This window comes from Leopardus geoffroyi, chromosome C3, assembly GCF_018350155.1.
Source record: "Leopardus geoffroyi isolate Oge1 chromosome C3, O.geoffroyi_Oge1_pat1.0, whole genome shotgun sequence".
NCBI lineage: Eukaryota > Metazoa > Chordata > Mammalia > Carnivora > Felidae > Leopardus > Leopardus geoffroyi.
The window spans coordinates 66,068,880-66,095,630 of NC_059338.1; the positions used below are offsets into that span (position 1 = coordinate 66,068,880).

The following is a 26,751-nucleotide window of genomic DNA, read 5'->3' on the forward strand; positions in this document are numbered from 1 at the left end:
ATGGCAGCTTGGCTAGATGATTATCGATTGGGCTCTGTCATTGGAGCCTTTAACTGTTCCTGTAGAAGTAGGCCAGCGTTACAAATGAGCCATAGGCCCGCAAACTCAGAAACAAATAAATGTAGATATGACCTGAAACGGTATTAAGTGACGGACATAAACAGTGTATAAAGCAAAGTCTCATTAGATTTTTTCAAATAATTCTACAGTTGACCCCCCCTGCACAGTCAAAAATCCATGTATAACTTTTAAAAATTTTTTCTAATGTTTGTTTATTTTTGAGAGAGAGAGAGACAGAGTGTGAGTGGGGGAGGGACGGAGAGAGAGGGGGACACAGAATCCGAAGCAGGCTCCAGGCGCCGAGCTGTCGGCACAGAGCCCGACGTGGGGCTCGAACTCACAAACCGTGAGATCGTGACCTGAGGCGAAGTCGGACTGAGCCACCCAGGCACCCCATTCATGTGTAACTTTTAACTACCCATCCCAAACTTAACTAAATAGCTTACTGTTGACATATATTATACTACATTCTTACAACCAAGCAAGCTAGAGAAAAGAAAATGTTAAGAAAATCATGAGACAAAGTACATTTATAGTACTACACTGTAAAAAAATCACGTGTAAGTGGACCCACGCAGTTCAAACCCATGTTATTCAAGCGTCAACTCTATACCCTTTGAAAATATTTAACATATTTTTTAAAATGTTAGTCATTATAGTTAAAGAAACTTCTTCCATCCAGTTTAAGCCTTATTTATGCTTTCATAATAATTTATTGCCTAAGTTTATTTCACTCAGGTCCTTTTTCTATCCTCCTGACTCCGAGGACTGGCTTTATGAGCAGCAGGAGTCCCTTGGGTTGATGGCCCTCACTGCCCCTCGAGACACAGCTGTGTCCTGGGGGCTGGGCCAGTCTGGACGGGTTTGCTGGGGCTGCTAGCTTCGTCCCGATTTTGTAGCTCCTTTGTTCGTTGGCTCATTTTCAGAATGGAACCCAAACGTGTCCATGAGGGAACAACAGTTTCAGGAGTTCTGCTGGCTCTATAGCTGCTTCTCCGGCGGGTCACGCTAGCAGAGGGGAGGCCTGGAGACTGGCCTCGGGCACTGTTTTCCTTGTTCTGTCTTACAGGGGCGGGGTCTTCACCCCAGGAGCCGCCTTCTTCAGAACAAAGTTGATTGACAGACTCAACCAACGTGGCATGGAATTTAGTGTCATCAGCAGCTCTGAAGTCTAGACGTTGGAAGAATTGACTGGAGGCAGAACATGCATGAATTCATGGCTTTTTTGTTTGAAATTTGAAATGCTACACGTGAAAAAGTTGTCAGATCTAAAATACGTGCACATTAAAAGCAGGAAATTGTACTAGCTTGCCCTAAATTTCAAATCTTTGTTGACTTTGTGATTTTATTGCTCGTGGAACAGAACCGATTTTTGACTTCTTCATCGAAGAGTTCATCGTCAATGCTTATAAGTCAGCTGGCGGACTAGAGGGTGGGGGGGTGTCTTGATCTGTGTTGCTCACAGACTCCCAATGAGGCACTCGGGCTGGTGTTCCTGTAAGGCAGTAACTGCTGTTTTCCCCACCTTGATTTTGAGTGGGATCTCCCCTTCTGATGAGTGTCTCTACATATTGTTTGGGCCTTTGCCAAAGGAAAACGCACTTTTTGCTATGTTAGCCTAGTTTCTCTCCCGTCCACACCAACTGAGTTTTTGACTATTACCTAAGTTGAATAATAAAGGGTTGTCGAGGGAACGGTGGTTTTGTGCTTGGACCTAAGTATTGAGGTGGTGGCAGACATGCCCCCCCCAAGTGGTCTCGCCTGTGCCGCTGCTTTCTCTGCTTCCGAACCTGTGATTGGTTTCATGGGTATAGCTGGTAAGTTTCCACCCACTTTCGCCGCCTAACCAGGACTTTTCTCCTGTTTATTTTTTGTATTTAACCAGGTTGTCTTCTGAAGCCCTAAAATAAGGCGGAGACTTTTCCTTTTGTAATAAGCGTAAAATAAACACATACCCGGGGCTCTGTGCCATGAAGAGGGCAGCCGCTGCCTTCATGAAGCTTCTGCTCTGCAGGGAAACGCGTGGTATCGAGAGAATTAATGGTGTTGAGCAGCCCTTCTGTGCTACCTGTACAGAAGAGGGTGTCTAAGTGAACACGGAGATTCATGCTGGCGGTGTGGGTATTGCCCATTCTCTGCCATCAGCTCTGCCCTAATTTGGGGGACCTTGAACTAAGTTCTTATCTTCTCCCAAATCAGGAAGGTGTTCGGGAGCAACAGAGTGGCCACGTGTCAGAATCCTAGAACGACACTGGGGTCTGCAGCGGCCCCCAGCAGTTTGTATTCAGGGGGTCTGCAGGTTGGAGCCGACTGATCCGGGTTAGATGTGCATCTGGGACCCGCTGGGTGAGGCTGCACGTTGTTAGGTGTTCTCTCCAGCTTCGCGGTGTGTGGGCCGTGTCCTGCTCTGAGGTGGATGCCGGTGCGCACAACCTGCGTGGGCCTCCTCCAGCCTGAGATACAAGTGTGTCTCATACAGATTATCTTTTTATTTTTTTCAACGTTTATTTATTTTTGGGACAGAGAGAGACAGAGCATGAACGGGGGAGGGGCAGAGAGAGAGGGAGACATAGAATCGGAAACAGGCTCCAGGCTCTGAGCCATCAGCCCAGAGCCTGACGCGGGGCTCGAACTCACAGACCACGAGATCGTGACCTGAGCTGAAGTCGGACACTTAACCAACTGCGCCACCCAGGCGCCCCTCATACAGATTATCTTTAAAAAAAATTTTTTTAACGTTTATTTGTTTTTGAGAGACAGAAACAGAGTGCAAGTCGGGGAGGGGCAGAGAGAGAGGGAGACAGAATTCAAAGCAGGCTCCAGGCTCTGAGCTGTCAGCACAGAGCCCAATGTGGGGCTCGAACTCACGAACTGTGAGATCATGACCTGAGCTGAAGTCAGATGCTTAACTAAGCTCCCCCAGGCACCCCCAGAGTATCCTTTTAAACCTTGAGGCTCCTCCAGCCACCCTTTTGCAGAAAGCCTGACTTCTGCAATTATTTCTGCAAACTGGCAAAGAACGCCGAGGCTCAGTCCACGAGGTATTAGCCATTCCTGCTTCCCTCGGCCTCTCTGCCAGGCTTTCCAGGATTCCCTGCTGCTTTGCAGACCCAGTCCCTGCGGCCATCAGCACGCAGAGCTCCACACTTGGGCTTCACTGTTTCAGGTTACTTTTTAGTTGGTGTGCATATACTGGTCCTGCCCCAGAGCCCCTGGTTCCCCACCCAGGCCTCCTCGATTAGCCCCTGGTTCCTAGTATTAAGCAGAAATCACCGGCCCAGACTCCCTGCTTCTGGGAGGCTCCTCTTGGAGGCCTTGATAGCTGTCCTGCCGTAGAGTTTGTTTCATCCTGTTTGATCGCCCTAATTTCATACTTTAGGGGGCAAGGATTGGGGCTGTCACGTCTATTTCCTCCATCCTGGTTTCTTACGCAAATCAGCCCAGCCTCCCTCCCACCACCCCAACCTGGGACAGTTGTGCACAGGCCACGGTGGTCCAGAACGCCACCTGCAGACTTCTGCTCACTCAGAGGCCTGCGCAGGCCTTGCTTATTTAAAACCTCAAAACGGGGGAGATAACTGTGCCAAACTCATAGGATGGTAATGAGTGAAATGGGCTAATGCGTTGAGCACGTAGCTTGGTGCCCGGCACACGTACATGCTCACGGAGTCTCAGTATCCTTAGTGCTGCTGGTACCAGTAGGGGCTCTCTGGCCACAGGAGGTCTCTCTACAGTCCTCCCCACCCCCGCCGGAGCGCCCAGTGCGTCAGCCCTCGGCGGTAGAGACCCACCCGGCAGTTCTTTGCGGAACCAGGATCACCTGAGATTGACTACCTGTCGGGAGATCTTCCCGAAGGTCTCAGCCTTGGCCCCGCGGACCCGCATTGCATGGGTACACGATACAGCACTGAACCATTTTCAGATAAACTCACGAAGGCAAAATAAGTGGATGTTTTCAGAGCAAGGATACCAAAGGAGAGGCGTGAAATAACTGTTAAGTCTCCAGGTCTGACAGCAAGAAATTCATCACAACAGCTGTATTTGAACTTTCAAACTGTTTACCATCAAAATATCAATGGCAGATGCTTATCAGCTGCTTTGGTTTGTGGGGAGCTGTGCTAAGTGCTTCCCAGACCCGGGTGCTGAGCTAAGTGCTTTTCTCAGCCCAGGGTGCTGTGCTAAGTGCTTCCAGCCCCGGGTGCTATTCTAAGTGCTTTTCCCAGCCCAGGGTGCTGTGCTAAGTGCTTTACAGGTGCTTTGCATCCGTTACCCATCTGCAGTTAGTGCTGCTCTCATTTCCACCTAACAGGGAACAGAGGCTGGAGGGGGGCAGGGGGCGTTTGCCTCCAGCTACAGTCGGGAAGTGACAGATGAGAGGACTGAGCCCCAGACAGTCCAGGGCCAGCACGCAGACTGCTAACCACCCACCCCCAAGACCTCCTGTCTCCCAGCCCACCTTCGCCCTGCGTGTGGATTCATCCCTACGTGACTGTAAATCAAACTGAAGGACAGAAGCGTCACAAGAAATGACTGGAGTGCGTTGAGCCCACAGCGCAGCTCTGGTAGCCGAGTTAATCAGGCTGCGCGGGGGAGCTTCGCCCAGAGCTCAGGGGTTGTCAGCGGCTGCCTCCGCGCTGTTCTGCGTGCGGCAAACTCGCCCTCTTCTTTTTCACGATGACGGCGACATCGTTTTTCAGCCTCCGCAAGCTGGACTCCAGCGCATCTCCAAAGTCCTTTAACCTCTGTGCCTGTTGCTGTACGAACGGTCGAAGCATTTCATCTTCCTCCTGGAAATGAAGGAACGGGGGAAAGGATAGCAGCCTCAGTGGGGTGCCCGGAAGTTCTGCCGACGACCTTCGTCGGAAAGTTGCCGGCAGAGGTGGTGAGTCCCCTGGGGGCCTGTCCAGCGTGGGGAAGGCCGCCGGCCCGGCCTTCGGTTGCTGCTGCTGGAGAGAAGGGCTCATTCAGATCGGAACGACCCGCACGCCTTTAATAGCGGGGGAGTTCTGGGGTTTGCCAAGGACCGCGCGGGGGTGGGGGTGCTCCCGTCGGTAGCGGAGTGTGGGCTGCCTGCTGCAGGCCCCGCCCCGGGGAGGCAGGTGCAGGGGCGCGGGTGGGCCCGAGTGCCCGCGTGCGACAGTGGAGCGGAGGGTGACCGCGCTCACGAGCCGGGAGCGGGCAGAGGGCACCGAGCGTCCCTGCAGGTGGTTCCCGGATCACTAGTGAGATGGCAGCTCGGATACTTAGGCCATTGCTTCCAGTGTGTTTTCCATCCTGGTTTTCTCTTAAACGTCGTCGTTTATATTTTCTGAATACTACTCTGTGATGAAAAACAATACAAATGGGGTGTGGCTTTTTTTTTTTTTTTTTTTTTTAGCCTTGTTTACAGTGTCTTTCGCCTCATCAGGTTTTCTTTCTCTGCAATTGTGAGAGGCGCACACGAGAACCCTTAATGTGTTGAAGGGAATACACCTACGCAACACAGACCTCCGCAGGTCACACCCTCTCTCCCCCAGGAACAACCACTACTAGCCTGACTTCCGTGATCATCATTTTCCTGTGCCACCTGGAATGCAGCCTGAACCGTATATTTTGCCCGTTTCCTGTCCATTTACGGAATCCTACTGGACGGCATCTTTGGTGGACTTGGAAGTCAGCGCTGACGGGTGGTGCTGAGATTCATCGACTGGCATGTGGCTAGGCTTCCCCGGTCCGGGGGGGGGGGGGGGGGGGAGGGCGGTGCTTCCCTGACCTCTCTTCCGCTGGGGTTTTCGGTGCCGGGTTGTTATGGAGGAGGGGGGGATTAAGAGCAGCTGGGGCATACAGGCGTGGGTTTCTGCAGAATTTTTCAGCCGGTCCCTCATCTGAACCACAGAATAGGAAACGATCCGAGTGACTATTTCCTCAATTCTCTCAAGAATGGTGTATAACTAGAACCATCCTAGTACGTGGGAGACAAATCCGTGCACTGAGAGCCTAGTGAGGTGGTTCTCGGAATTCAGTTCAAGGCAGAATCACCTGGAGGGCTCGTTAAAGCACGGGCTCCTGGGCCCCACTCCAGGGCTCTGGTTTAGCAGGTCTGGCAGGGGCCCTGGGGTTTGGACCTCCAAGACCCCCGATGATTCTGGAGCTGCTAGCAGGGGACCACCCTCTGAGAACCACTGCTTGGGGGCCTTGGGGCCGAATCCTCTGCAGAACCAGCTGACTCTGCGAAGAGCTGAGTCGCAGGCTTCTAGGGTTGATGCATTTTCCCACTTTCATTAGGTAAGTGGCAAAAAAATTTTTTTTCTAAGTGGTCGAACCAATTTAAACTCCTCCCGGCAATGCATGGGTTTCTGTTGCTTCATCCCATCATCACAGCTGGGTATTGTTAGACCTTTAAGTTTTGCCAGCATGGTGGGTTTATAATACCGTTTCACTGTGGTTTCAATTAGTGTTTCCCGAACTACTCAAGAGGTTAAGCACCCTTTGATGTGTCTATTGGCCTTTTTTTTTTTTTTTTTTTTCTTTTTTTTCTGTTGGGCTGTTTTTCTTTTTGGTTTGTGTAGTTCTTTGTTTGGATCTTAGTTCATTACATGTTAAACGTGTTGTGTGTAAATAACCTTTCCTGGCCTCTTTTGCCTTTATTTTGGTATCTGGGCCAAAGTGTACCATTTAGTGCAGGTGTGTCTCTCGGCGTTTCCCTTGACAGCCGGGTGTTTTCTCCTGTCCTGTCACCGCCAGGTCATGATCATCTCTAGGCTTTTTACCTTTTGCGGTTGGGTCCTTAGTTGTCACCTGAAATTGGTTTCTGGCTATAGTCTTAGATAAGATCCCAATTTCATTTTGGAATGCATTTGTATGCATTCCTTTTTTTTTTTTTTAATTTTTAAAGTTTATGTATTTATTTTGAGAGAGAGAGTGGGAGGAAGAGAGAGAGGATTGCAGGCAGGCTCCACACTGTCAGCACAGAGCCCAACACGGGGCTCGAACTCACAAAACTGTGAGATCGTGACCTGAGCTGAGAGCAAGAGTCTGACGCTTAACCGACTGAGCCACCCAGGCGCCCCGGTATGTATTCTTAGTTCTAGCACCGTTTGCTGTAAAAGCCACCCTTGCTGCCGTCACCGCAGTCCCTCATCGGTCACATAGCGTGTCTCTGGTCCTGGGTGCATCTATTTCCGGGCCTTCTGTCCTTCTCCTTTGGTTACCTTATTCGCACTGGGGCTGATACTTTGCTGTCTGTTACCATAGCGTTAAAGTAAGCCTTGGCATCAGGTAGGGCAAGGCTTCCTACGCTGTGTTTGGGTCTTGGCTGTTCTTTGCTTTCGCAATCCCATCTCAAGTGTAGCATCATCTCGTCAGATCCCGTTACATTTGGTTGGGTTACAGTGACTCTCAGGGGAACTCGAAAGAGTTGCGATTGCAAATCTTCCAAACTGTGGACACCCAGCACGTTTCACCATTTATTTAGATCTTCATTAACATCTCTCAAGCGAAGTTTAACATTTTCTTCGTACCAGGCCATAGTTTTACGGGCTTTATAACACAGTTTTATGTTAGCTATAGGCCTAAGTACTTCATGGATTTGATGCAATTATCAATGGCATCTTTTACACAAGGCAGTGCTGTTGGATGCTGTTATATTCAAATGCAGTTTTTTTTTTTTTAACGTTTGCTTATTTATTGTGAGAGAGAGAGCAGGGGAGGGGCAGAGAGTGAGACAGAGAATCCCAAGCAGGCTCTGCGCTGTCAGCCCGGAACCTGTCACGGGGCTTGAGCCCACGGACCATGAGAGCACGACCTGTGCCGAAATCAAGAGTAAGACACTCAACCAAGTGAGCCACCCGGGCACCCTTCAAGTGCAGTTAATGTTTAAATATTGATTTTCTTGGGGCGTCTGGGTGGCTCAGTCAGTTAAGCGTCCAGCTTTGGCTCAGGTCACAATCTCACGGTTTGTGAGTTCAAGCCCCACATCGGGCTCTGCGCTCACAGTGCGGAGCCTGCTTGGGATTCTCTCTCTGCCTCTCTCTCTGCCCCTCCCGTGCACGCTCTCTCTCTCTCAAAACAAAACAAATATATATGTATATGTATATATATACACATATATATATGATTTTCTTTCCAGCAACTTTGTAATTCTAGTAGTTAATTTATAAATTCTTCTGGAGTTTTAATTTGCATACACAGGTCATCTGAGAATAATAACAGAGGCAGCATGGGGTAGTAGGAGAGAACATAGACTGTGGAGGGACCCTTGCTGGGTTTGGAGGTTGGTCCTGCTAGTCAACTGGTTGTGTCCTCACCCAAGTTACTTAACCTGTCTTGTGCCTTAGACCCGTCATTTGTAAAATAAGGCTAATGATGGTACCGACGACATCCGGCTGTGAGAATTGAGTAACTGTAAAGCACTTAGTAAGTGTTGTATAAACACATGCTATTGTTGCTGTTACTTTTTCCCCTTTTCAACTTTATTCCTGTATTTCATGCTCAAGTACAGTGTCACACAGAAGTCAAGTTGGCTAGCATCCCTGACTTCTTCCTGATGTAAAAGGAAAAAAGCATCCAGCGCTACACCATTAGGGATCATGCTTGCTCTTTGCTTAAGTCTGCCTTCCTCAGATTGAGGGATGTCCATTCTATTCCTAATATGCTAAGAGTTTTTATCATGGCAAGATGCTGAATTTTGTCACCTGCTTTTTCTGATTCTGTTGAAGTAACCTTGCTTTTTCTCCTATAGTATCTTTTTTTAAAAAATGCTTATTTAAGAGAGAGAGTGAGCATGTGAGCAGGGGAGGGGCAGAGAGAGAATCCCAAGTGGGCCTTGAACCCGCAAACGGTGTGCAAGATCATGTGTGACCTGAGCCCAAATCGAGAGTTGGATGCTTAACCGACGGAGCCACCAGGGGCACCTCCTCTAGCATTTTAGTGTGATGAATTGTATTTATTTGGTTTATAACAGTAAGCCAAATCTGTGTTTCTGGGATACTGTGTAAGTCATAAAGCCAATGAATATCACTACCTGGAAACAGCCAGCAGTGAACTTGAATAAAAAAGCAAGAGCAGAGACGGATGCCCAGGAGAGCAGCGGACACACTGTTCAGGCCTCCTCCTGCTCTTTTGTTGAACACACACATCCCCCAGCTCAGGAAATGCGGTTCTTTCCAGGGTGCTGGGGGGGCTCAGTCGGTGGAGCGACCGACTTCGGCTCAGGTCATGATCTCACGGTTCGTGCGTTCGAGCCCCGCATCGGGCTCTGTGCTGATGGCTCGGAGCCCGGAGCCTGCTTTGGATTCTGTGTCTCCCTCTCTCTCTGCCCCTCCCCCACTCATGCTTGGTCTCTCTCAAAAATAAATATTAAAAAATTAAAAAGAAATGCAGTTCTTTCCAATGCCTAAATCTAATGGAAGAAGAACCCTGTTGCTCCCAGGATTCTGGTTACTTACAGGAGGTTTCTCTTGTCTCAGTCGGAGAAGCTGCCCTCTTGCTTGGTTCATGCTGTGGTAGAACAGCTTAAGGGCTTTGGCAAATTCTCTGTCGGAGCTGGCTGGCCGAGTGTACATTTGGTTCATCTCTCTGGCTGCTGGAGGGTGTGCTGCCGTCCAAGTTAGCTTCAGGGTGTTGGAAGGCTTATGTGCTGAGGTGGTGAGGAGACAGAACATTTATTTCAACATCTGCTCTTCCAAGTCTCTATGTACATATTTATTTTGGTGGCAATCTACACCAGCATTTATCAAGCACAGGTTGAGACACATCCAGGCAGAAGGGGAAAAAATTCTCAGATTTTTTTTTTTTTTTTATGAAACAAGATATAGATCAACTCATTAAAAAGTAAATTTCTTTGAAATACAAATACACACCTCAGAGCTCAGTTGGTTAAGCATCCAACCTTAGCTCAGGTTACGATCTCACAGTTCGTGAGTTCAAGCCCCGCTTTGGGCTCTGTGCTGACAGCTTGGAGCCTAGAGCCTGCTGAAGATTCTGTGTCTCCCTCTCTCTCTGACCCTCCCCTGATCTCTCTTTCTCTCTCTCTCAAAAATAAACATAAAAAATTAAAAAAAAAAAATATATATATACATATATATATATATATATATATATACGTCTCAAACGTAGGAGTTTAGAGAGAAACTTAAGCAAGACTTACGTAGCCTCTCACCTTGTTGAGTAGAACCGACCTTCTCAAGTGATTGTTTGAGAAACACGTTTTCTTCTCTCAGGGCTCTGTTGGTGTCTCTGAGCAGCTCTGTCTCCTGCTCTAACTTGAGCAGCTTCATGTAGAGTTCCGATATCTGATTTGATGGCGTCTACAAAAAACATGTCAGGTTAGCCTTTCGCGGGGTTATCTGCATACCCTTTGGAACTGGCAATTTTACCCCCCTAGATGGGGTGGGGGTGAGGGTGTGGTGAGCAGGGTTGAAGCCCCTGGGGGAACACAGGAGTAAATAAGGAAAACATTTATTAAGTGGAAGGAACACCGATGATCCCTAAGCAGCTGTCATGTGCGATGCCCGTTTGAATGTCACATAAATGGGCACACCTGGCCTGGATCCATCAGAGTGGACATTTTCTTGGTGTCCACCATGATGTGGCCTTCACTTGTGACCATGAGGTCCGACTGAGAGCAGTCCAGCTGGGCGCAGCCTTCTGTAATGTGAGGGAGACACCATCAAGGAAAGAAACACCTCCAGGCCCAGTGTTGTGTGAAGAGAGTTTTTTTAAATGTATGTTCCTTTGTTTGTTTGTTTATTTATTTATTTATTTATTTATTTAGAGATAGAATACCAGCAAGGGAGGGGCAGAGAGAGAGGGAGAGAGAGAATCCCCCAGCAGGCTCCGCACTGTCAGCACAGAGCCCCACGCAGGGCTCGAACTCACGAACCGTGAGATCGTGACCTGAGCCGAAATCAAGAGTCAGACACTTAACCAACTGAGCCACCCAGGCGCCGCTACATGAAGAGGTTTAAGCCATTTAATCCCCTGTGGACTAGAGCCCAGGGACCCAGGAGAAGACCGCTCTGGGCCATTAAGACCCTGACCCCCTCCCTCCTCCACATCCTTGGCAACCCTAAATATATTGACGTGATATCTGATTGAAGAATGCATCGTGCAAAAGAGGAAGCAAACGTGGTACCTTGAAGACCCCATAAGTCAACAATGAGAGCGTTTGTTTGTAAGTAATTCAGAAACTCCTGAGATGCATTTAAGGCTGTAAATTGGACAGTTTCTTCTATTTGGGGATTCACCATTTTCCATACAGGCTTGGTATAGAAAGTGCTTGAAAGGTCATACATTCTGTACCTGAGAAAAGAACATAAAACAGAATTCCAAGCCAGAAGGGACACATTTACAAAAAAATGGATCAGATGAGCCAAAGAATGATGGCTTGGCTTGGTTACTTGATACGAGACGACCTGAAATTGATCCTCGTGCTTGCCACCCCCCAACATCTCCGCTATTTAACACGAGTAGCATCACTACATGGACAGTATTAAATGTCTAGCAAAAAGGAAATGGATTTTGAGAAATACGTTCTACTTCGAGCATCTAAAATTGTTAATTGTATTTATTTATTTATTTTTTTTTTAATGTTTATTTTTGAGACAGAGAGAGAGAGAGAGAGAGAGAGACAGAGTGTGAGCAGAGGAGGGGCAGAGAGAGGGGGAGACCCAGAATCCGAAGCAGGCTCCAGGCTCTGAGCTGTCAGCACGGAGCCCGATGCGGGGCTCGAACCCACGAACTGTGAGGTCATGACCTGAGCCCAAGTCGGACACTTAACCGACTGAGCCACCCAGGCTCCCCTAAAATTGTTAATATTCCACGTGAGGTGGTGTTTTGGGTTTTGTCCTTCAAAGTTTCCCTTTCTTTATTGCTTTATCTCTTACTGTCTCTTAGCCTGACTAAGCCTATCTGGTGTTTCTTTCATATTGTGATAACAGTCCTTTCATTTCCAACTCAAAAAGACAAAAAACAAAAAACACAACAAAAAAAACATGATTCTACGTAGAGAGTACAGCTTCCCTTGATATTCTATCAGATAATTAGAATCTCTGAATACTGCTTCAATCACTGAGGATCAATAAACGTGGCTTTCAGTCCAGCAACCTAGAAGGATGTGGGACTTCTATTAACCGATGGGGAAATAGGCATTTTGGGGTTGAAAGCAGGAAACGTATGAAAATTTCGTGATGAACTCGTTTTCCAAGCACCAGGAGAGACCCCTGCCCGCCAAGGCCCACGAGGTGGGGGGGGGGGGTGTGCGCAGCCGGTACCCCATCTGAATGCCTCGCTCTGCGTCCTCCTTCAGCCACTTGACCCCAAGGCACCGCACGAGGCCAACCTGGAAGTCCATCCTTTTGCCCAGCAGCTCCGATGGGTCGATAACCACGTCCTCCTCACCACACGCTCTGCGAACAGAGGAGGACAGGGCAGATCACAGGTCGGCCGGGGCCCGAGCAGGTGAGGGTCGTGTCGTCAAAGGGCACTCCTGAGACTCCTCGAGATATGGCCAGCTTCTCTGAAGAAAAGACGAGGAGCGTTGCCAGCCGTGGAGCGTGTTCACGCAACAGGCATTCAGGGAGCTCCCAGCCTCCTGGAGGAAGAGACCGCAACGTAACCGCCTCGTGTAATACGCGACCCAGCCCTGGAGCCCCGGGCGGGTTCCCAGTGGGGTAGAGGATGCGGCCTCTCAAGGCGACCCTTTCCTTGGTGAGCTCTGCACAGTCCAGAGTCAACTCCAGGCCTACAGGTTCGCAAACCAGTTTGGACAGCTTTCCAACAGGGGGCGTCTGTCACGTCAACCTCGCATCGAGCCTATAAGCTAGAATGTGCCTTAGGAGTTTGCAACGAGAGAGAAACCGTCCGGCAGCCGAGAAGCCTGAGGTGGCCAAGTGACCAGAAAGTTGCTGAGACTCCCAGTAAAGACAGTGAGTCGATGGTCAGCTTGGTCTCTGGGTGCCAGGACCCCGCGGCCCTGAGCTGGTTCCCTCTTCAGAAAGACAGGGAGGCCGTCCTGGGTGCCTAAGAGCACCTCGCACTCAGACCAGACCCCCGCCTGCCCACCTCTTTACTTAGAATTGCTGAGAGACCTGGGCTTTTGTGAAAACGCTGTGGACTGCCCATGGCCTAGAGAGAGGGAAGAGAGGGGGTGCCTGAGAGGACGGTGAAGGGCGGTGTAGCAGAGTTACAGCAACGCCTGTCCCCACAGAAGGTCGGCAAACAGCTCAGAAGGAGGCCACGTCAGGGAACGAAGACACCTCAGTCCCTGCCTTGAGGGAAGGGACAGAAAACCCATGGGAGCCTATACCACAGATGGAGAAGGGACAAGCTGGAAACTCTACTTTCTTCCAGCCCTCGGGCCACATCAGCGAGGACCTGAGATATTCCGGGCCCGCCGATTTGGCCGCCGTGGCAAAAATCAGATTTGCTGGGGCCAAATCGTGACTGAATGAGCTCTTCGGGGACACCGTGCTGACCAGCTCATCCAGGAGAGCGCAGGCATGCTGGGAGTTTTCTGCCAGGACCGGGCCGGGCTGGGGGGGCGAGTAGAGAGGGGACACCCACCGTCCCGCCGGGGAGCAGGGAGTCACACAGACGTGCACCACGGCCTCTTCCTCCCCCTCGCAGTTCATGAACTCCACCTGCTCCTCCAGCTTCATGGAGTAGGCCAGCGACTGGAGCCAGATGTGGGCTGAGCCCAAGTGGACAACCTCCACGGGATCCCAGAAGGGGTCATCCTCCTGAGCCACGTGGCTGTCTTCTCCATCCAGAAAGCGCTGGTAAAGTTCCTCCATGAGAAATTTCCTGTTGATAAACTTGGCTTTTGACCAAATCCACACCTACGAACACAAAGATAGGTCGCCGGGATTGGGTTTCACCTGCTCACAGTTCGTTCCCATGACTTCCCAGCATGCTTCCCCAGATGGGCCGGCTTTGGGGCACCCAGGACCCCCTAACACTCTCGTCAAGCCTAGCTTTGTGGTGAGGTCCTCCAGGAGTCCACATTCGTTCCTGACCCGTGACTCCAGCATTTCTTGAGTTGCTGGGGCCTAATAACTGAGAGGAGATAACGAAGGGATCAAACGATACACTGTCCCAGGAGAGATGACGGTTTGGGACTCAGGGAACACAGAAGAGTGGACCTCGAAGATGTCTGTGTCCCAGTCTCTGGAACCTGCCAGCATGTTACCTTATGTGGAAAAGGGAATTATGGTTGTAGGTGGAATGAAGTTCGCTTATCAGGTGACCTTAAAGTGGAGAGATTTGCTCACACTGTCTAGGTGGGTCCAGTGTAACCACATGGACCTTTTTTTTTTAAAATATTTTTTTACATTTAGTTTTGAGAGGTAGAGAGAGTCAGAGCACAAGTAGGGGAGGGGCAGAGAGAGAAGGAGACACAGAATCCGAGGTGGGCTTCAGGCTCTGAGCTGTCAGCACAGAGCCCGATGCAGGGCTCGGACTCACAAACCATGAGATCATGACCTGAGCCGAAGTCGGAGGCTCAACCGACTGAGCCACCCAGGCGCCCTCACATGGACCTTAAATGTGGAAGGGGGAGGCAGAAAAGATGGTCAGACGGTGACGGAAGGGGAGTCAGGGAGACGCCAAGTGGCTGACTTTGGAAATGGAGCACAATGGAGCCGAGGAAAGCAGGGGCCTCTGGAAGCTTCAAGAAGCAAAGAAACAGCTTCTCAGACCCTCAGGCCCCCAGAAAGCAAAGCTGTGCCAGCACCTCCCTTGTGGCACAGGGAGGCCTGGGCGGGACCATAAGGTGACAATATGTGCACTCATGCCCCCCCGCCGAGAACCTGCCGCTGTCTGTCCCTGAGTGAGGGACAGGGCTGCTGAGAGGACATATGGTGAGGTGATGGGGGCACAAGGAGCCAACCGATGTGTCCCTGTCCCTCTGAGTGTTACATGCCTTCAAAGAAAAAGAGCCTCCTCCAGACACTACAAAGACTTCGTTCTTTCCTTCTTTGCCTCAAGTGAAACCCGTCCTCTCCCCCGAGAGGCGGGGTAAAGCCTGCGTGTGAACCTGACCGTGGCAGAGCACAGCACGACCTCCAGCAGGTGGGTTTTTCAAGCCCTGAGGCTAGGGCACCAAGACCGTGGGAATCGGCGTCCTCAGTCCTCTGCATCCTTCCTGGCGGACAGCGCGCCCTGGGCCCTGTGACAGCTCAGTGGGGCTCTGCGGGGCTGGCAGGGGTTTCTGCTGACCCTCCCTTCCCCCGTGGGGCCTCAGCCGAGCACGGAGACTCCCAGGCCGGAAGCCTGTTGCACAGACACCGCTGAGAAGTCAGGGCTGAGACCCTCCCTGTCCTCACAAGCCCTGGCTTGCTCCCGAATCGCCCCCGACGTGTCTCTCGTCGGTCACATGAAGTGGCCTGGGGGGGGGTCCCGTCTCCGCCCTGTGCGCGCACGGTCCAGCGGTCTAGGGCGAACATCTGCGAGGCGGACCGCCACAAAAGTGCCGAGGCTGGTGTTCGCCCTTCCCAGCCTCACACACGAAACCTTCCAGGAAGGGCCGAGGGACTGCCAGCATCTCCGAGGCCCCCGGAGAAGGCGTAACTTCATCTGGGGAGAGGCCACTGATCCACTCAGAAGGTAAAAACGGACAGCCTTGGAGATGACGGATCAGTAAGCTTAGTCTCTGCCCGAGGAAAGAGGAAAGCGAGCGACCTCACCATAAAAGCAATTAGCGCGCAGCCCCTGAAAAGAGAACCCGGTTTCTGCTAATCATAGGAAAGGCTGAACGAGATCCCTTTTCAATTCACCTTAAACTATAATGAGCAACGAAACACAGAGGAACATGAAACCTCCTTAAAACGAGGTCTGACAAGACAGTAGGAAATGGCCAAACCGAACCCTGGCGGAGCGCCTGGCCCCAGAGGCAAAGTACTGGGTCACCAGAGCTCCTTCGTCCTGATGGCTCCTTCCAGAAAACGCAAAAGGCAAAATCACGGTCGCACACGCATTGAGGATTCAGCTCCAAAGGCCTCGTGGGACACGCGCAGAAGTCAAGGTCGACTTCCCAGGGTGGGGGTCTCCCAGGAGACCCTCCTGAGTCACGAGATGTGTCCCCCCAAACCGTACGTTGAAGCCTGACCCTCAGTGCGCTGGGACGAGGAGGCGGGGCCGTGGGGGTGGACGCCTCATGAATGCAGTCATTGCCCTCATGAAAGAGGCCTCAGTGCTCCCCGGCCCCTAGCGCCACGTGAGGACCCGGCGAGAAGGTGTCCTTCACCAGATACCAAATGTGCCTGTGCCATGACCTCTGCTCCCAGCCTCCAAGCTGTGGTGTTGCCGTAGCAACACGAAGGAACTGAGACCCCTCTGCCCTTTCACCCCACGCCAGGGGACACACGGGAGGCCACCTCGGCGGCTGTCAGAGGAAGAGACCAGGCAGAAAGGGAGGGGCGCCCGGGTGGCTCAGTCGGTTGAGCGTCCGACCCCGGCTCAGGACATGATCTCACGGTTCGTGAGTTCGAGCCCCGCGTCAGGCTCTGCATGGACAGTGCGGAGCCTGCTTGGGATCCTCTGCGGCCTCCTCTCTCTGCTCCTCCCTGGCTTGCACATGCTCAACCTGTCTCTCTCTCTCTCTCTCTTTCAAATAAACATTAAAAAAAGATAAATAAATAAATGGAGAGTGGTGGTTGGGAGCGATCCCAGGGTTGGTGCCATGTGGGAGAGAGGACCAGGAGAGAAACGTGGGGGAGGCGGGGGGGTCTATCCCAGAGTCTGTCCCCAGAGCCCAGTTCACACTGGGAACACGCAGTGCCCTTCACGGAATCTCCACAGGACAGTCTCTGTCCCCGTGAGAGCCCTCAGAAACCCCGTCCCCAGAGGCATCCTCACCTCGCGGGTCCTTTGGTTGGTCACCTTCACCATGACCTCCTTCTGTAGCTCGTGGCCCCTGGAGTCTGAAGCCGCTAAATTCTTCACCTTCAGTTCCATTCTGAGTCCCTGTAAGGGGGACCCTTCTCACTGAGCGCACAGCCCACACCACCCTCGCCATTTCCTTCTCCTCCTCGCACGTTCCCAACACGCAGAAGTGTCTTGAACGTGTCCTGGGGATTGGATCCTGTGTCACCGGGGGGCCACCCCCTGCTCAGGTCTTCTCTGTGGCTAGAAGGCTTCAGGGTCCTGGACCCAGGGAAGCCCTTTCTGGAGGGCAACCTGGGAGGGGTGGCCTGGCAAGCAAGCATTGGTCTAGGAGCCTGGAGGGCCTGGGGGGCCGTGGGAGCCGTGGGGGCCATGGTAGGCATGGTGCTGGCAGCTGGGACTGCTGAGGCCTGGGGGTTGGCCTGGGTTCTGTCATTGGCTCACTGCGGGGTCCTGGGTGGAGCCCCTCACCTCTCCAGGCCCCGTGCCCTCGCCGGTACGGCAAAGCCGGCTGGGGCGTTGGGGGTGAGGGGCCGTGGACCCTGTTCCCTGAGGTCCTTCCGGACCCAGCGTTACTCCGTCTTCCAGCCCTTACCTTCTTCAGCTCTTCGCCCATTTGATTGGCTTCTGCCACCAGGGGCATGAGTCTGACGTAGTCCTGGAACACCGCCAGCATGCCGGGGTCTGTTTTCCCATCGCCGTGGCTCGCAGCCCCTGGAAACCAGAAGGGTCCCGGTGAAGGTCGGTCACTGGTTCTGGGAGACTTGTCAGCCACGAAGGGGTTTATTTATATGCTTATGTACTCAGTTATTTGATGGTTTACCAAATGTCTACATGGGGCTCCTGGGTGGCTCAGTTGGTTGAGCATCTGACTTCGGCTCAGGTCATGATCTCACGGTTCGTGGGTTCGAGCCCTGCGTTGGGCTCTGTGCTGACAGCTCAGAGCCTGGAGCCTGCTTCGGATTCTGTGTCTCCCTCTCTCTCTGCCCCTCCCCAGCTCCTGTTCTGTCTCTTTCTCAAAAATCAACAAACGTTAAAAAAATTAAATGTCCTAGCAGAGTCCCATGTAGGGATTCTGGTTCCCTAGGAGGATGTACCCGTGTGCACTCATTCAGCTATTGATGGGAGTCTGGACTCTGAGCTGTGAGATGATTTGTAGAAGATTCGCAATTTAAAATGACTTTTGTCCAGTAGAAGATTATTGCCCCCAAAACCATCAACCAGCTTTGTCTAACTCAGTCTTATTTCACTGTTCTTCCCTCTTGTGCTTTACTGTTGAATCTTGGGAAATGCAGGGGTTAGGGCCCTGACGCCCCATACGGTCAAAAATCCATTCAACTTTTGAGTCCCCCAAAACATAACTACTAATAGCCTTCTGTTGGTCCAAAGACTTACCAATAAGCAGATGATTAACATATATTTTGTATGTTCTATGTATTATATACTTACAATAAAGTAAGCTGGAGAAAAGAAAATGTTAAAGTCATAAGAAAGAAAAAAATACATTTATAGGACTGTGCTGTGTTTATAAAAAACAAACAAAAAGACCACCACCATGTATAAGTGGACCCACACAGTTCAAACCCATGTTGTCCAAGGGTCAACTGTATCTATCGCCTTCTTCTCCGTTTATTAACAAAATAGTTTAATAATTCTTTGACATGTGCCCACTCTACAATATGGAAATCCTAATTTAACTTTCTAAACATTTCCCTTTGAAACAAGATGTTATTTTCTTAGGGAAAGTAGGAGAGCACACAGTGAAAGCAGTTGCTTTTAGATCAGCATGTGGAAAATGCTGGAAGGCAGGGCCCTGAGCTGCTCACCCAGCTTGTCCACACTCACTCCCTCCGCAGCTGCTCTCTCCAGCTGGAAGAAGTCATAGTCGAACCTGGTCAGGTCTTCACTGCCTCGCTCTGATGGAAACCCAATGTAGAGGTAGGCGCTGTTGGATCCCAGGATAATGCGGTCCTAGGGAGGAGACGGGAGGTTCAGCGGGAGCATGCTGCCCTCAAAGAGCAGGGGTGTGGCACCAGCCTGCTCCAGGGGGGACCAAGTCCCCATAGGCAGTCCAGCTGTGGTAAATCACAAACCCTGCACGAGGTCCCCAGAGCGGGAAGAGACCCCTGAATGCAGAGGAAGAGATTGACGTTTTGCTTTTGTGTGCATGCTTTCATTTATTTCTTCCTTTATCCCACACGGAGCTCCGACTCTCCATCAGACATTGTGGATCCCAGTGGGCACCAAACAGACCCGGGCCCTCCCCTCTAGGACTTTATAGACAGACAGTGCAATAGCTTGAGAGAGATGCTTGAATGAAATGGGGTGCCTCTGCAGAAGGTACAATACAGGGGCCTCACTTGCACTGGGGATCAGAGCAGTCCTCTCTCAAGTTGCACTGTTTACGACTTCAAAGGTGGTCAGTTTCAGCAAGGCAGAGAGGGCTGCCGAACAAAGCCACGGGTGTTTTGAACAATCAGGAGAAGGTCCGTGTGACCTCCGTGCAGAGCAGTGAGGTGGGAGGTGGCGGGGAGATGAGGAAGCTCACACGGGGGCCCTGAAAGGGTGGCCACTGAGGATTTCCAGGAGAGCATGGCCTAATCCAAATAGCTTGTCTAGAAGGCTCTCTGTGGTTACAGTATGGAGAATGGGTTGAAGAGGGGCTTGGGCAGCAGGGAGGCTGGCGGGAGCCCCTGTGGTCATGGGGAGCCAGGCTGGGGTGTGCGGAGGAGACAGAGAGCCTAGTGTTTGCGAGGTGCCGCGTGGTCCCTCCCAATGGCAGATCTTTTAAGAAGTCTGAGATATCATGAAATGTCAGAGCTGGAAAGGGTGTTGGTGAACCTCCAGTTCACTCATCTCTGTTTTATTAAGTCCCGATGGGGGACCTGGGGGGCTCGGTCGGTTAAGGGTCCTACTCTTGATCTCGGCTCAGGTCGTGGTCTCTCGGTTTGTGGGTTTGAGCCCCACGTCGGTCTCTGTGCTGACAGCCCAGAGGCTACTTGGGATTCTCCCTCTGCTTCTCTCTCTCTGCCTCTCCCCTGCTTGCTTGCCCTCTTTCTCACTCTCTCAAGATAAATAAATAAACTTAAAAGCAACGGATAGGTGAATTCCCGAGGAGTGAAGTGGCTTTTGCCCAGGAACACACAGCGGGTTAATATCAGATCTCCCGACCCCAAGCTGTGACCCATGTCGGTCATAGCAAGGGCACATGGGGTGGCTGGCGCCCCCACCCTGCCCAGTGCTTGCCACGGCGTGGAGGCCTGGGGCACCTCACGGGAACCCCTTCTCCTAGCTCTCCGGTGGGACTGCGGAAATTCTGCGGCCAGGCAGGAAAGCTTACCAAATGCTGCAGCTTTGTCTTGGTCACGATGGGCACCCCGTTAACGACAACTTTGCATTTGCTGTGTGGCGTGACCGTCACCTTCCCATCCGAATTTGTGAAGGAAGCGTGTTTATCTGAAATTCTAAAAAGACAAGAGGTCGTCTAGGTAGCCAAAATAATCGTGACTGTAGGGCACACGGTTTTGGTGGTTGCTCCCCACTCGCATGCGTAAGTAAGACCTACAGATGCTGCAGGGTGGCCGGAAGCGGCTCAAGGGGGTCGGGGTAGATAGGAGCCAGAGAAGGACCACAAAGCGATTCTCGTAGCCACAGTACCAGCACCCGCTGAGGGCCAACAGCTACAAGGAGCCTGCATAGGCAGGGTCATCGCTGGGGTCCTCCAAGACTCACGGGCCGCAAGACTGAGTGGTGGGGAAATGGAAAGAAAGATGTTTCAGAGGGATGCTGGGACAGGTGACCAGTGCTGACAGATAATAACGTACATGGCACAGAGAAGGTCAGAGCGGTTTCTGGGTCTCCATGATACAACGGCAGACTTTATATGCTAAAGACTGGGGGACAGATGTCAGAAGTGTCAGATTGGCGGCCCCCTAGACATCATCCGGCTGCCCTAAGTGACCAGCTTCCTAACTGTTCTAGAATGTTCCTAGACTCCTTGGCTGCTGTGGAAGGCTCTGGGCGTTGAGACACTTGTCCGTCCATATCCCTTGTGTGCATGGGGCCCAGGGATGCCGTGGGAAAGGCTATACCCTCAGCTCATCTGGAGTTCAGCCGTCTACAGGTCCCCACTGGAAGTGTCTGGAAAGGGAGATGAGGGGAATTCCCAGGAAGAGTCAGGAGAAGGGGTCCAGAGGCTAGCGGTGCAGGGGGAAGCCATGTCAGCTGGCACCCCAGTCAGCGCAGGCCCCCTCCCCTCCTGTCCCTGTGCTTTGGCGCAGGAGGGCTGAGGTACATTAGGGGGACTGGTCGGCAAGCTGATTGAGCCTATGGGCTGGAAATCTGTGGGCGATCAGTACACCCTGGAACTGGGGAGAAGAGCAGAGAGGCCACGGAGGTAGGAGACGGCTGTGAGTTCGTGAGAACCGCCATAGGGTTCCACAGGGCCTCCTCTTACAGAAGGGGTCACCCAAAGCCTGGGCTTTCCCTTCGTCCAGTTGGTGAGGGCTCTGAGGGCAGAGATCTGAGGATGCTATTGCTTTTGGTGGTTAAGACCACGAAGGACGTGGGCCCCTTGTGGTGGGCTCTCTCTTCACTGTCTTCATTTGCTGGCCTCATCCACTTGTGTCTCCTTGTGCCGATACCCCCTATACGGGGGTCTAGCAATGGGCCTTCCCTTCCTCCCGACGTCAGAGCCCAGGAAGCAAAGTGAGTGCGGAAGGATTTCAGTGGGAGCAGGAAAGCCCTTCCTTCCAGAAGCCCCGAGCGGGTCCCTGAGGACGGCCTGGGAATTTGTCCTGCAGGGTTTGTGGCCCCACCCGGCGAGGCCCAGACAAATGTTGAGAACCTCCCGCGGAATGAGTGGTCACAATTCTTGGACGAAGACGGTTCACGTCAACTTACCCCAAACCTTGAAGGTGGATGGCATTTGAAGCGGCCCGACCGGCATCACATGAGCCTTGAAAAGAATTAGGATAATTTCTTTTCAAACTTTGTCAGGATTTGACCTTAACAAGCGAACGTGTCTGATGCTTGGGTGGGGCCGTTGCCTCTCCAAGAGGATCGTGTGAAGGGATTTTGCTGCTAGGATTTTCAGTCGTAAGTACCTGGACACCACCCGGCCTTACGGATGGGTTGTTTTACTTTCTGCCCCTTTTTTGTGGGCTGCCTAACTTTTTACAAGTTCCACCTTACTCGTGGGGATTCTGGAGGAAGAAACTGTCGAGTCCGGGGCTTAGGAGATGTGCTGCAGCCCAGCCACAGGGAAGGTCCTGGTCTGTGCAGCTCTGTTCTGTGCAGTGACGGACCCAGACGGCACTGAGAGCACCACGCTGGCTCCCCCCGGGGGCCACCCCACACCCGGGCCCTACCTCCATCCAGTGCAAGCCCTCTCCTGTCCGGGTGTGCCAGGGCCAGGCTGCGGAAAGCCTCGTGTTACTACAATACCGATGCTGTTTTCCAACGGCTGAATAGATAAACAAAATGTGGTATACGTATATAATGGAATATTATTCAGCCTTAAAAAGGAAGGAAATTCTGGGGCGCCTGGGTGGCTCCGTCGGTTAAGCATCCAGCTCTTGGTTTCGGCTCAGGTCATGATCTCACAGTTGATGACCTCAAGTCTCACGTCAGGCTCTGTGCTTAGAGGGCGGAACCTGCTTGGGATTTTCTCTCTCTCCCTCTCTCTGCTCCACTTGTGCTCGATCACTCTCTCTCTCTCGAATAAAATAAACTTGAAATAAGAAGGATATTCTGACACCCGCTGACAACATAGATGGGCCTTGAGGATACTATGCTGAGTGAGATATGCTAGTCACAGAAGGACAAATACCGTGTGACTCCAATGATGCGGGGTGCCTAGAGTAGTTACATTTGTAGAGACAGGAGGTATGACAGAAGTAGAACTGAGGGTGCCTGGGGCTGGGGGAGCTGGTGTTGAATGGGGACGGATGTCGGTTGGGGAAGAAGGAAACGTTCTGGGATTGGGTGGGGGTGATGGTGGCACCACGGTGTGAATGTGCTGATGGCCCTGAACCGTCTACTTAAAAATAGCTAGCATGGTGGGGCGCCTGGGTGGCTCAGCTGGCTGAGCATCTGTCTTCGGCTCAGGTCACCATCTCACGGTCCGTGAGTTTGAGCCCCACGTCGGGCTCTGGGCTGACAGCTCAGAGCCTGGAGCCTGCTTCAGGTTCTGTGTCTCCCTCGCTTTCTGCCCCTCCCCTGCTCATGCTCTGTCTGTCTCTCTCTCAGGGACGAATAAACAATTAAAAAAAAATTTTTTTAAAAGGCTAGGATGGTGAATTTTATGTTCCACCTATTTACTGCAAAAAGAAAGATTCAAAAGAGAAAGAAACACAAAGCAAGAAGCCTGAGCAGGTCCAGTGTGGGTCGGGAGGGGTGAGTACCAGCCTGAATGAAATACTTGAGGACCCCCGTGAGCTGCGGGTCCTCGTTGACGTTGAGAAGGTGAGGGAGGGTCTTCATTATCCACTGCTCCTGGGGGAGAGACGGGAGTCCTGTCACCACACAGGGCCAGCACGTTCAAGGCAGTAGCATTCCTTTCCTATCCATGTCCTACCAAAGCCACTTGTCTGTGCATCCTGTCAGATCGTTCAGGAAAGCCCAGTGGGACTGGGACGGGAGGCCCTGCTCACAGCGCGGGTGAGACCCCACCCGCAGCAGGTCAGCCGAGGGGCCTGAGCTCATCTGGACGGGACTGTTGCAAAGCACGGCCAGTTTCCGTCTCTGTTCCCCCTTCTACCCTGACTTCTACCCCACTCTTTTCTTCAGGTCCCCCCGCATCCCAGCTGTCCTGGTGCCCCATCAGGTGCCTCACCTGGGTCCCCCTTCCCACTAAACCCACTACCCTACATCGCAGGCTCCCCCAGACTAGCTCACTAGCTCAGGTCCTGCAGGCTAGCTCACTGGTGACCCGATGTTGGTGACCAAATGTGGCACGTGCCGTATACCCTTTCCGGGTTACCCGAGCGTGTCTCATCCCTCAACCCGGTATTAGTGGTCTTGAACTTATAGAGGATTGACCGCCGATCAGAACTGGAGTAAATTGTTCAAGCACAAGAAAGCTTTTCAGTTTTGAAATTCTGATAATGAGTAAGGGGGATAAGAGTCTTTTCCGTTGCTCCTGTCCTTACTTCTAGAGTCCTTGGACCCTAACTCATCCTGGCCTCCTGGTGTCACAGGACCCCGGCCCTACTGAGCTCCCCCCGCCTGAGGCTCACTTCCATTTCAGGCTTCCCGAGCCCTTCGGGAGCCAGTCTGGGCCTCTGCCTCCACTCCAGAAGTGCCCCAAGGCTGGCCCACGACTTGGGGTCTGTGCAGAGCTGTGGCTTTGGGGAGTCAGGTCATGGCGGGAGGGCGCTGTGGATGGGGGGCCCAGAGGGCATCTCCCCGACCCGAGTACAAAACTCTCATCACAGCCCACGTATGCTCCGGCAGATACTATGGTTCAGGGTCACGCCATAAGGTCCCCGGAAGATGGTGCACAGTCCTCGAATTCTCCCCAAACCGTAATTATCAGCAGCCTTGACTCATCAAGGCCTCTCGGCTTCCTTCCCCCTCACGCCCTGCCCTCCTCTCTCCTAGCGCCTCCAGTGGCATCGGCAGAAGTCATTTGTCACTTAATCACATGCCACGTCTCACGTGTTACACATTCGCCGGGGGCGGGGGGTGGGAGCCACCCCGATGATCCACTGGACGCCAGCCCAGGCAGCCGTGCACACGTGGGAAGAGTGTGAGGCTCCCTGCCAGGTGTGGGTCTCGGCAGGTGGACGGAAGGAAGCTCACCTTGGCCACGGCCACGTGGTGCTGTCGCCACTCTTCCCGAGCCTGCTCCAGCTGGCGCGCCCAGGGCCCGGCTTCTGCCAGTGGGCGGGCCGGCTGCTCTGGAAGGAGGGAGGGGGCTTAAGCAGCGGGTCTGCTGTGTCGAGGGTGAGGAGCAGAATAACTATAATAGAAGACTACAGAATAATGATAGAATTCTATAGAAGAATATAGAATAACTATAATAGAAGACTACAGAATAACTATAGAATTCTATACAAGACTATAGAATTACTATAGTCTTCTATAGAATAACTATAGAATTCTATACAAGACTACAGAATAACTATAGAATTCTATAGAAGGCTATAGAATAACCATAGAATTCTATAGAAGACTATAGAATAACTATGATAGAAGAGTCAGGTTGACTCTGTTCTCAGCCGAAGCCAGGGATGCTGGGCAGAGCGGGAAACTGAGCTGCGCTCACAGGTGAAGAAGCCACCCGGTCGTTTCTACAGAGGGTGCTGTCGTTTTAGTGCATCGGAACGTAGAGCAAGAAGGCCTTTTAGGGGAGGAGGCACGACGCTCCGTACTTTCTGTTTGGTTGTGCGGGCACGTGAGAGTGTTCTGTTTTATACCCTGGTTACCGGGCATTCCTACAAGGCCAGGGGACTCACAGCATCACAGGCTCGTGAACATATTTTGTGTCTGCGCTTATTACACACGGCGGGCACTCGATGCTTACATCCGTCCAGCTCGCGACGACACGAACTTTGGGGCTAAGCGAGGCCACCATACCTGGACGGGCCGCAGGCGCTGCCTCTCACATGGGAAGGGCTTTGTTGTGAACTCCCAGCGAGTTGGGTTGCGGGAGCCTGCAGGGGTGCCCACAGAGCCTCTGTCCCCCCTGGGCAGCCTGGTTTGGGGCGGGACGTGCTGCCAGTACCGGAGAGCCCCTCTGGAATGAGGGAGCCCAGCTGGCAGGGGGCACGGGGACCGGGCCGCTTGGTGACTAGAGCTCACACTCCCTGAACCAGCCCTGAGCGCCAGAGGTTTGGACCTCCTGGCATTGTTCTTTTCACTTTAAACCACTTCCGCCAATTTTACTTCGACAGTTTTACAATTTGCCCTTTTCTTGTTCATCCCATTTTAAGTTATTAACGGGCACAAAGTTGTAGGCACCTCCCTCCATGCTGCCAAACTGAAATCCTGGGCCTTCCTTCAAAGCAGTGGTTCTGGGGCACCGTGGAGTCAGAAGTCACGGTCAGTGGGCCTGGTGACGCTCACCAGGTGACTCTGATGTGCTGCCTCTGAGGCCTCTGGAGATTCAAACATCATGCAACTGCTTGAGGCCATCAGCCCAGCGAACGTCAAAATGGCCACCGGGCAAACCTGGGAAGGACAGGGTGGCCTCGGCAGAAACGATGGCTTCAAAGTAAAAATGGCGATAAAAATGAGACTAAAATGATCATTCAAAAAGGGCAGGGCCACTTAATTGCAAGCGAATCTGCATTTGTCTCAAAATTAAGTATTTTTTCCCGAGGCTGGGGCCTAAATGTCCCCAGAGGGTGCCCCTGGCCTGTGCCAGGCTCCGGCGATTCCAAGCAGGGGTTCCCCACCTCCCCGCCGAGCCCCAGGCTGAGCCTGCAGCCGGTCCCTCCCTCCATCCCACTCCCAGCCTTCCTGCTGCTGGCCTGGACCGGTATTGCTCCTGACTCAGTTTACCTGCCATTCCGGAATTCCCGCGTGCAAGCAGCGCTCTGTCGTTCTCTGCCTTTGACTCTCTCATCAGCGTCGAGGTGTTGACCACGGCTCTGTTCCGGATCTTTTTAGCCCTTCCATGTGCAAAGATGAACACGCACTCAGTCCCGGACCCCTTTGGGGAGCACAGGCCAGAAACCGGCCAAGTGGGACCTTTCGGCCCAGGCGACTCCAGATGCCAGCAGGCTGGGCGCCAGTGAACGGTGAAGGCCAAAAGGGACTTTAGTGACGTCCACGGTTGAAATAAACATGACCAGCCCCGCCAGACCCACAGCCTGGCCCCGACGT

General features: G+C 52.3%; 2 protein-coding genes across 2 annotated transcripts in view; one reads left to right on the plus strand and one right to left on the minus strand.

Annotated features, from left to right (window-relative positions):
• The window catches only part of SCCPDH (saccharopine dehydrogenase (putative)), a 39,585-nt gene extending 37,831 nt beyond the window's left edge, over positions 1–1,754 (plus strand). Inside the window, exon 12 of the mRNA XM_045453207.1 lies at positions 1,130–1,754. Coding sequence (XP_045309163.1) covers positions 1,130–1,235 — 106 coding nt within the window. The 3' untranslated portion in view covers positions 1,236–1,754. The remainder of the gene's footprint in view (positions 1–1,129) is intronic.
• Positions 1,755–2,422: 668 nt separating this feature from the next.
• The window catches only part of LOC123586588 (kinesin-like protein KIF28P), a 78,918-nt gene continuing 54,589 nt past the window's right edge, over positions 2,423–26,751 (minus strand). The window contains exons 9-25 of the mRNA XM_045455813.1: positions 26,428–26,537; positions 24,724–24,821; positions 23,325–23,415; positions 21,823–21,877; positions 20,261–20,384; positions 18,747–18,891; positions 17,516–17,634; positions 16,894–17,001; positions 13,603–13,877; positions 12,312–12,446; positions 11,174–11,340; positions 10,580–10,686; positions 10,187–10,346; positions 9,486–9,676; positions 4,719–4,847; positions 2,921–3,114; positions 2,423–2,513 (exon numbers count right to left, since the gene is read on the minus strand). Coding sequence (XP_045311769.1) covers positions 2,423–2,513; positions 2,921–3,114; positions 4,719–4,847; positions 9,486–9,676; positions 10,187–10,346; positions 10,580–10,686; positions 11,174–11,340; positions 12,312–12,446; positions 13,603–13,877; positions 16,894–17,001; positions 17,516–17,634; positions 18,747–18,891; positions 20,261–20,384; positions 21,823–21,877; positions 23,325–23,415; positions 24,724–24,821; positions 26,428–26,537 — 2,299 coding nt within the window. The remainder of the gene's footprint in view (positions 2,514–2,920; positions 3,115–4,718; positions 4,848–9,485; positions 9,677–10,186; positions 10,347–10,579; positions 10,687–11,173; positions 11,341–12,311; positions 12,447–13,602; positions 13,878–16,893; positions 17,002–17,515; positions 17,635–18,746; positions 18,892–20,260; positions 20,385–21,822; positions 21,878–23,324; positions 23,416–24,723; positions 24,822–26,427; positions 26,538–26,751) is intronic.